This window comes from Aegilops tauschii, chromosome 2, assembly GCF_002575655.3.
Source record: "Aegilops tauschii subsp. strangulata cultivar AL8/78 chromosome 2, Aet v6.0, whole genome shotgun sequence".
Taxonomy (NCBI): domain Eukaryota; kingdom Viridiplantae; phylum Streptophyta; class Magnoliopsida; order Poales; family Poaceae; genus Aegilops; species Aegilops tauschii.
In genome coordinates this window covers 379411118-379421686 of record NC_053036.3, presented here as the reverse complement: position 1 = coordinate 379421686, position 10569 = coordinate 379411118, and the positions used below count along the sequence as shown (strand labels likewise).

The 10569-nt window shown below is 46.3% G+C and overlaps 1 protein-coding gene across 1 annotated transcript; it reads left to right on the top strand.

Moving 5' to 3' along the window:
- The first annotated feature begins 5954 nt into the window (after positions 1-5954).
- Positions 5955-10464, top strand: LOC109786005 (ABC transporter B family member 29, chloroplastic). The gene is made up of 10 exons (XM_020344591.4): positions 5955-6769; positions 6984-7070; positions 7166-7273; positions 7365-7631; positions 8380-8463; positions 8834-9050; positions 9213-9298; positions 9531-9718; positions 9816-9945; positions 10030-10464. Exons 1-10 carry the CDS (start codon positions 6158-6160, stop codon positions 10192-10194), a joined length of 1944 nt encoding a protein of 647 aa, XP_020200180.1. The 5' UTR covers positions 5955-6157; the 3' UTR covers positions 10195-10464.
- Positions 10465-10569: the final 105 nt, after the last annotated feature.

The window sequence follows — 10569 nt, the reverse complement described above, 5'->3', positions numbered from 1 at the left end:
TGATTTACCATGACAAAAGTTTTAACTCACAATTTTTTAGCACCGTACAGACGGAAGTGCTCAAACATACGCGCATACACTCACCCCTATGAACGCAACACGCACACCCTACCCGTATGAGCATCTTCGAGAGACTGAGCCGGCATATCATCTTTAGATTTACGAAGTCACCGTAGGCGCCTCGTCGTCGACAGGAACGTCTCCTCCCACTAGAAGCGCATCGCCGGAAATCCTGAAATAAATCCAGGAATAATGCAAGCACTAGGACTTAAACTCTGGTGGGCTGGAGATATCACTGTCTCTCTAACCATCTAACCACAGGTTGGTTCACAGCGTCCTCCATCACGCGGATTTCGTTGGCGTTCTGTAACGCTCGGCCTTGCAGCACAAACGTCAAAGGAAGATGGACATCTCCTTAAAAAAGAAAGCTGGACATGACAAGGTATACACATATTGGTAGAATGGTACTCCCACTGTCTCATAATCTAAAATTATTTTTTGACACTATTGGGGCATCTCCAATGGCGACACGCAAAGTTCCTCCCGCATCCGTCCGCAGACAGGGGGGACCAATCCGTGAACACGGATGCGGAAGGCAGCCATCCAACCGTAGTTGCATACATTTCAAACTCTTTTTCAACAAACCGGATGAAATTCTTGCAAACACGGCCGAATTTTATATAAACATAACGGATTTCATATAAATCGGCCGAAAACGTTTACATTTTGGACTATTTTAACTAAAAATGGCAAAACTATATGCACATACGGTCGCGCGGAGCTCCACTCCTACGACACGGATACACTTCACTAATCTACTGTCGGCCGCGGCGGATCGCTTTGTCTTCCCCATGTCGGGTAGCCTGCACTAAAATGCCGGGAGGTATATACTTCAGCGCAAAGGGTAGCTCGTTTCCCTGCCAGCTGATGCTTCGGCGGAGGGGAAGGGGCGCCTCCGCTTTCGTGAAGCCTAGATGGGGGCCGACGATGGTCTGCACTGAAGAAGAACCGGGCAAGACACCGGCTGTGTACATCGGCATCGCCTCGGCGGTGGTCTTCCTGGGACCCAAGCGGCGTCGGCCTCCCGTGTTCTACTTTCCCTCGATGTTGGCGGCGGACGCGGACGCGCTGGCCACCGACTCGTTGATCTCCGCACAGCCGGCTTCTTTCTCTATCGGGAGGACACGTTTACACACGCGTTGACGACAGATGGTGCAGTCGCAGGCACAGGAGGGGCGGTACGACGTGGCATCGGCCACGACAACGATGATGCCTGTGCCGCCGTGCTCCCCGCCGTGCTGGCCTGGAGCAACTCGCCACTCCGCCGCGAGCTGGCTTGGAGTGGCGAGTTGTTGAACCACGCGCCGGCATGGGGCGGCAACTTGCTCTGTCGGCCAGGCGAGGGAGGTGGAGCAACGAATTGCCTCGCTCATATCCGGCGGGCTCGGCGGGCCTGCACCCAGCCGGCTTTTATGCAGGAGAACTGCTTCTCCTACTCGTCGGATGCCATCGAAAGGGCAGAGAAAATGGTGAAAGAAGGAGATGGGGAGCGGCAAAGTGGTGCGAGTCTTGCCCAGCGTCTGGCCTCGTTTAAATAGAGTGCGGATGGGGAAGCTTGCCTGGCGTTGCGTTTAATGCCAGCCCGGTCGTGAACGAACGTGTGGCTGGAGTAGGTTTCTCGGCTTCCACGCGGGTTTATTGGAGGCGTTTCAATGCGGTGAGGAGGCGTGTTCAGTCGGACGTGCAGCGGGTGGCACCCTCAGTCGGCGCGCCGCTTCAATGGCGGAGGCAGTGAGAGGTCGCGTCCGTTCTGAGCCGTCTGCAATGTGGAGTGGCACGCCCTACAGCGACATGAATGTGGGCAGCTGGCACCGGGCGAGAACACTCGGGCGAGGAAGAAGGGGTTTGGGTGGGTTTGGACGGTCAGAAGAGGGCTTGGAAATGGTCTGGACTCTGCGCGGATTGATACATAACCGTGTTTGATGACTTTTATGATCCGAACTAATGTGGGAGGTTTGAAGGTCCGCGTTGGTGATGATCGTTTAGTTCCGAACTACTAGTTCGGATCACATTATCCAACTTTCAACAAACGACTGTTTCTGCGGATAGCGAGAGCCGAGAGAGGCCAGGTATCTCAAGTGGCCCCTACCGTTGGCGCTTGATCCGTGCCATATCGCCATGCATGCGCCCGCTCGAGCGCAAAAGCCGAGGCTGCGCACCACCGGCCCCCACGGAGACCCGCTCTCGATCAGCTCGATCGGCGCCATTATCTTAACTGCCATCACGCGATTACGGATATATAGCCGGCGGCCGGCCACCTCTGCCGCACGTACGTACGTCGCGTACACTGCCATCCACCACCACTGTGCTTCCCCTTGCGCGCGACGACCGTTCGTCCGTCCACTCGGCCATGGCGCCCCCACCGCTCCACCTCCCGCCCTACTTAGCCCCAACCTGGCCCTCCGGGCGCCCCCGTCCGGCGCCATCATTGAGATCACCGTCACCGCTCCACCCCTTCTCCGACCTCCTCACCGAGGCGCTCGGGGCCGAGAGCTTAGACCCCGACGACGTCGCCATGGACGGCGTCCCCGCGGTCGAAGGCTGGGCCCAGTCTTGCAAGAGGCAGCAACACCACCTCCAGGAAGTCGACGACGAAGCCGACCAAGGGTTCGTGATGCCGAGGCGGACGAGGAGCGGGAGGGCGTTCCCGCCGCCGATATCGGTCATCGGCAAGGGCGGGCGGCCGTGGCTGACCCTCCGGGCGCACCGGGAGGACGGCCGGCTCGTGCTGCGGCAGATGCGGCTGCCGTCGCAGGAGCTGCTCCAGTCATGCAAGGAGGACGGGAGGTTCAAGCTGTTTATGCACCCTGAGACCGGTGGCCGATGCGTCGCCGGCGCGGGATCACGCGCCACAACGGCCGTGGCGCAAGACTAGGAAAGCAAGCGCACTTTGAGGCGCCGATCCACCAGATTGATCTGTAAATTAGTGCGTCGGTGACATCACTCGAGTTATTCCTCTCCTTCCGTTAACGTTGGTCGTGATCATCTTGCCTTCCCGTATAATCCATCCACGCATGGCTGGAACAATCGCGGCAAATCATCGCTCACGCGGTCAAGTGTCGCTTGATCTAATCTGTTTCATTGCATGAGAAGTTCAATAACTGAGATACTGCATAGAGACAGTTCAATCACTCAAACACAACAAACACCAATCGCATAAACAAACCATACAAAAAAAAACCATTTTCAGTATTACACTCAAAATCATAATGTAACTCAACTAGTTTTTATCCCAAAAGATTCTAATTTCAACTCTTACAGTCAAGGTGCACTTGTAAATGGAAGCTACTCCCATACACCTTAAATATTTACTCAAGGTCAACTCAACAAAAAATTACTCAAGGTAAAAAAACATAATTGATGGGCATATTTTTCGCAAATACAGATATAGTGTATCATTTTATTTATAGAGAGTGAAAAGAATACAAGGGGTGGATATCCATACTACGTGCGCACTAGAGCGTAGTAGCAGATACCCTAGAGTAGGAGGGAAGGTTGCTCAGCCCAAAGGATTTAGTCACCAAGTTACACGGATGATGCAATCGATGCTGCGGGTGTCTGCCTTTCTCCAACGCTATGCCTCCTCCTCGATTGAGCTGATCATGGCCATGACAGATGGTTGAGCGTTCTCGAAGATGCATGCATTATGATGCTTTCAGATGGTTCAGGCGGTGAGGATGACAATCGAGTCCATGCCCTTACGCATGCAAGATGGGGGTAGCTTCCATGCCATACGACCACCATTCGAAGAAGGCGATTGTGCCAACGGGCATAACTGATGGGCATTATCTATGTGAGGAGGACCTAAGCTACTTTGAGCTTATTTGTGGAACAAGGCGCGTAGGTGTATCCAAAGTGTTTTTAGAAGTGGCTTTCATATACTTCACTTTAGTATTAATAAAAATAAATAATAAAAAATATTTTTATGGGAAAGAGTGTAGATAGGCGACACATGTCTTTAGAGATAGCTATCATACAACTTTGAATAAATAAAATAACCTTATTATATTCCCAAAAATTTCACAAAATCGTCTAAAAAGTTCAGGTATCACTTTCATTAACAACGCCAGGTGTAGCTGGCCCAAAGGCTTGCTTGTAATATCTTAGTGTTTATTTCCGACGAACAAAGTTTGGCCAATCCCGGCTTCCTCGAAGAGTGTGTAAGGCTTGTTTTCCGGTCTGGCCAGATCTAGGGTGTTCTCTAGGCCCTCTCTGGCATTTTTTTTCTACGGGGCTTTACTTTGCAGATTGGTCGCGGGCGTGTTCTGGTCTACATAGATGGCCTCTCGACTGCTGCTTCTCCAAGCTCCTAGATCTCAACAAGTTTATCAGCTAAGATGGAGGTCCAGTCAGCATCGAACTTTTGCTCACAACACCTCGACGTTGGATGTCGTAGGAAGAAGACTTAGGCACCACAGCATCGAACAAAGTTTTTAATTTTTGTAGTAGTGTTTTTGCAAGGGTATGTGCTACTTGATATATGACCTTTGATATTTTCGCAAAAGAAAAGAATTTAAATTTCGCCCTTGTAATTTATTAAATAAAATCGAGCAATACCTGATAGAGATGAATAAATGGTCATAGAGAAAATTAGCCCATGTCACAAGTTAGAAAAAGGAGACCCACAAATTTATTGAATATAATACTCTATAGTAAAGAATTTTTTTAGTCACCTCAAAAATATGAATTTGTTTAGTCATACTTCTTTTGTAACGGAGGTTTAGTAAATTCGAATCCAGTGATTGAAATGTATGAGTCCAGTTGTGACATCAAAATACTCTTCGTCCTATGTCCAATATGAACTTTTCAATTCTAGGCTCAATCGTGAACTGAGCATAGCTCACATGATTAGATTTTTTGTGGTGAAAGCTATCCATCTAGGTTCAAGTCTTAAGCCCTGTTTGTTTCAGTTTCACTTAGATTTTAATCACATATGGATTCGCTTCACTAGCAAAGCTGATTCGCCACCAAAGTACACTTTAAGGTGTTTCAGGATATTGCACTAAAAATTGCCCAAATCCATATTCAACTTCACTGGCAAAGCTGATTTTAAACAACTGTTTGTTTCAGATTCTAGATTCGGCTTCACTGGCAAAGCTAAATCCGGTCCCAGAATTCCAAACAAACAGGGCCTTAGATTTAACACATGTGATCGCATTTTTAGGATGTATTACAGGCTTTTCGGCCCTACTTTTTAAGCGGTATAGTGTGAGCGTCAACTACGAGGCATCTAAGACGACTTTGTCAATTTCAGACTACCCACAGTGGGAGTAACATAGGTAGTAACATCACACATATCTAGGTTAAATAGATGATGTGGCATTGCAATAAATGAAGAAAGAGATGAAAGTGGTAACATAGCTAGTTACTACTAGTATGAGTAACATCACACATATCAAGGCAAGATGTGTCTATAGCCTAATAAATGAAGTGTTACATGTTACCACACATATGTTACTCCCCACTATAGAGGTAGCAACATAGACTAGTAACATGTCATGTTACTAGTCTATGTTAGTACCCATTGTGGCTAGTCTCAAGATTCTCTCGAAAAAATGCTCATATGGGCAATTTATAAATATGTGTGTTCATAGAGATGAGTGTGTGCCTCTATGTAAGCGTCTGTTATGATTGTACTGTGTTTCTTTGAAATAGACTTGATTCATACCAAAAGTGCACTTTACCCACAATGAACTTGTTCTAAGGTTCACGTCACAATCCTAAACTATGATTTGATTCAATTTACCCCATGAAACTCTGAAAACGTTCTCCTTCTTAAAAGAATCTTAACACAATACAACACATATGTTGATATATATGCACATACCCTACCCTCACTTCTACTATGAACGTATGCACACATTCTATCACTCTGAGCACATTATCTTCAGATTGAGGTTGACAAAATCGGCACAGTCGTGGTGGACCGAAACGTTCTCCTTCTCAATTGACCGATTTGCAAACGTGGAAAACATATTTTTTGGGATTCAGGGTCAGTTCGTCCGGCAGAAGAGAACCTCTTCTTCCCGCACATTTCGCATCGCGTTCCAGGCTTCATAGCGCACAGCGCCGCCGCGGCGAGGTATCGGCATGGACTATGGCCATGGCGATGGCGAATCCTGCACCTCTTCCAACCTTCTCCTCGCAATCCCGAGCATTCACCCCAAACATCTCACTGCGAAGCGGCAGAGCTATATCGCGCTCCCGAGCCCTAGCTCTAACCGCAACGACCGCGTGCTCCATCCGCCTCCGCGTGCGGGCCGCCAAAGACTGCTCGCCCCCGCCGTCGTATCCACTCTCTGAGGTTTTCCCCTACGTCGCCGCAGAGTGGCGGACCATCGCGAAGGGGTGGGCGTGCGCCGCCGCCGCCGTGTACTGCCTCTCGCGCACGGTGCCCGCCGCGGGGCGCCTTCCGCGCGCTCTGGCCGCCGGCGTAGGCGGGGGCGTATCGGCCGAGGTTTCCAGGGGCGTGGTCGCGCTCGCGGCTTTCGCCTCTGCGCGCGCGGCCGCGGCGTACGTGCAGCAGGCGTTGCTCTGGGAGGCGGCGCTGCGGGCGGTATGGCGCCTCCGGGAGCGCGCCTTCGAGCGTTTGCTTGCGCGTGACCTCGCGTTTTTCGATGGCAGAGAAGGGATGGCCGCAGGAGACATCGCGCACCGGATCACGGATGAGGCGGACGACGTTGCGGACGCTGTGTACTCTGTTCTCAATGTGAGGTTCTTGCACCCTGCTAGATAGACGTGTTTGATAAAATGTACGAAAGCTGTTTGGAGAAATGCTCCCTCAGCAGTCAGTATAATCATTGATTGTAGAAATTCACTCCCTTTTTTGAACGTTCCTCATACTTGATAGTCATGGAATAGTGGATCGTTTTACTGCACTGGTAATTGTGCCATGCTAATTTTTATTTCTCATTTTCATGCAGACAATTGTGCCGACAAGCTTGCAATTGATAGCAATGGGTACTCAAATGGTGGCGATAGATCCCCAGCTCTCATTAGTTGCAGCAATGGTAACAAATCTCATACTAGTTTGGCCTGCTCTTTCATGGTAACTTCTATAGTTATGTGTGCACTGTTTAATCTCCACTCTACATTACATGGATAGGTAATTCCATGCATGTCCATAGTCATTGCAAAGCTTGGTGAAAGACTCCGTCAAATATCCAAGGAGGCGCGTCTTAGCCTCGCCATGCTCGCAGCCTATCTCAACGATGTCTGGTTCAGTAGCACTCAATTAGTTCATGTATAACAAACATACAAGGCTATGCACGAAAAATTGTTGTTTACTTGAATGCCCTCTGTAGGTACTTCCATCGATGCTCACTGTGAAGGTAAACAATGGGGAGCACAAAGAGATGTTAAGATTCCATGAGTTGGCTTTTGTTGATCTGAAGAATAATTTGGGTAAGAAGAAGATGAAAGCTCTCATACCTCAAGCTGTTCGTACTACATACATTGCAGGCCTGGTAGTGCTTTGTGCTGGTTCAGTAGCAGTTTCTGGAACCACATTTGATCCCGAGGGGTTTCTTTCTTTCCTAACAGCACTTGCTCTTTTTGTTGAGCCTATTCAGGTATCACAATTGCTGCTGAGCATTTACATTTGTCAATTCTTACTATATGCTGTATCGTCGCTTATTTCCCCTGCATGAATGTTACTGAAGTACAAATAAGTGTATAAAACATTTGGATGTTGTGTTAATATCATTTTCTTGCATCGGATTGATGATGTTCATAGAATTGGGAGTCCAACTAATTAATCATTTGTCCTCTGAAGAAAAGAAAAATTACGTGCACATCTTCTTTTACATTTGACGGGACGCATACAGCATTTCCACCCCCACCCCCCACCCCCCAAAAAAACCCTGTTGCACCTGAAGAGCTATTGTACCGGAATATGCAAAAACAATTGTTGTTGCTTTTTATTTCTGTAGCTGTATAGAAGCAAATATCATCAATTTTTTATGGTAAGTATAAGTATGATAATAAACTTAACTTTGACCATTAATTTTATCAACAAAAAGTGAGTTATATGCCATAAAAAGTACGTCATTGGATGCAAATTTCAAAGAACTTTCTAATGATACATTTTTTATGACATATAATCCATATTTTGTTGACCAAAATTATGAGTCAAAAGTGGCCTTGTATAAGGGAATGGAGGGAGTATCATTTTCTTTTGAGAATTTCATTTTGCGTTAACTCTCTTTTTGAGAATTTCTGAGTATGCTTTGTATCATCATGTCTTATTGCATGTTATCATGCACCACTTCCTTCCAACACTCTTGATTTGGTTCTCACGGGAATCTATTCCATGCGTAGGATTTTGGCAAGGCATACAATGAATATAAGCAAGGAGAACCAGCATTAGAACGCATATTTGATTTAACAAGGTTCATCCCTGAGGTAATCGCCATCTCTTGTTAAGGACTGCTTTTTATTAAAATTATAAGATCATCGAACAAATCATTAGTATTTTTTTCTAAGGTTTCTTATGTATGTAATATATGTATTATTTTCGAGAAATGCAATATCCTTAAAGTAATTTTCTTCTGGTTTGGATGATCATGGGGTTTTAATTACGTTTTTCTAGTGGAAAACTGCTTGAAGGTAAAAGAAGTCTATTTGGTTGTGTGAGAAACGAATTCCATAGCATATACCTTTGAGAAAGTATAATTTTGTGGTATTATGTTCTTGGATTTGAATTTCTGTTATCAAGGAAATTTTCTATCATAAGTCGCAACTCATACATCCATGCTGCTTTCGTGTGCTGTAGGTGAGGGATAAACCAAGTGCAGTTCACTTAAATTCTGTTAAGGGAGATATTAAGTTCCATGATGTTACATTTAGATATGTTGCTGGTATGCCACCAACAGTAGATGGTGTGAATCTTCATATCAGAGCAGGAGAAACTATTGCTATTGTTGGACCATCTGGTGGAGGGAAAACCACTCTTGCCAAATTACTCCTCCGTCTTTATCATCCACAAAGTGGTATTGAACTGAACATCAGTAGTACATTGGTGCAGAATCTGTAAACGGTCTTACATGTTTCACCTTTTTAGCTCAAGTTTGGTATCATGAATTCTGGTTTTCTTGGTTATCTAAGCTTCATGATTATCTTCTAAGATGGCTATCGATAAACTTCCCTTTTAGGATATATAGCTCTGGACAACCATGATATTCAAGACATTCAGTTGCAGTGCTTGAGAACACATATTGCGTTTGTTTCACAGGACCCGGTTAGTACCTGTGGTGTATCATTTCCTTCTGTGTCTTTGCGGTTTCAAAGCATCTCATTTGGGGTGTTCGAAAGGATATCTTGGTAATCTTTTGTTTGCAACTCCTGATGGAACTCTGTTTTGGTGGTATCTCAGCTTCCAACACACATAATTTAATATTTCTACATGTTGGACTAAACACATTTTGCACTGCCATTGTTTTCATGCATGTTCATTTCTTCTTATTTCATAGATGTTATTTTCCGGTACAATTGCTAAAAATATTGCGTATGGCGACCCTGTGGGAGATATTAATATGAGAAAAGTTGAGAATGCTGCTAAGATTGCCAATGCCGATGAGTTCATTAAGATATTGCCAGAGGGATATGACTCGTATGTAGGACAGAGAGGTTCTAGTTTAAGTGGCGGGCAAAAACAAAGGTAAAATTCTCCCCAGCACAATGTCTGTCAGCTTTTTTGACTGAATTGGTTTCGATGTTTCATTCAAGCCAACACCATGCGTATTTTCAATCCTCAGGTTATCTATCGCAAGGGCGATCTACCAGAACTCTTCCATACTGGTACTGGATGAAGCAACGTCTGCTCTGGATAGCAGGTCTGAGCTGCTACTGAAAGAAGCACTGATGAATTTGATGGCAAGCCACACTGTAAGTGGCGTATGCAGTAGGAGTATCGTTCTTCAGAGATTTCTATGTCTGCCTGTTTTCATGATGTTCTCCCCACATTTTCAGGTTGTCATCATTGCTCATCGGCTGGAGATGATCCTGATGGCTGATAGAATTGTTTTACTAGAGGGCGGTAAATTGCGAGAGGTCACGAGGTCGGCTTTCTTGTCCCTAGATGGCCGCTTCGGTTCACCACCAGATGTCCTCAGTCGAGAATTAGGAGAGGCTTGAGACTATGAGGGAAAAGTGGTTTGTTGCGCTGCAATGCAGACGTTGAGCCGCAGGCCCGCAGGCATGATTTGATGAGTGATCAGACGGTGGAAGCAGCATGTTTCCATGGACGCCTGTCGGCCAGAAAAGCTCCATTTGTAATAAGCGCATTTGGGCTTCCAAATCGCTGAACGTCAGAATCAGGTACCAAACCAAGTGATGCAGTTAACGATAATGCCACGCAAGAGAGAATCAGCAAATTAATGGTATGAAATGATGGACTTGACTTAACGACAAGTATAAAATCATGACTTGATTTCAATAACTAAAGTATAAAATAATGTTAACTGCTGCTGTTGTTGTAATGTTAACTGCGGCAGCACAGGCACACAGCTA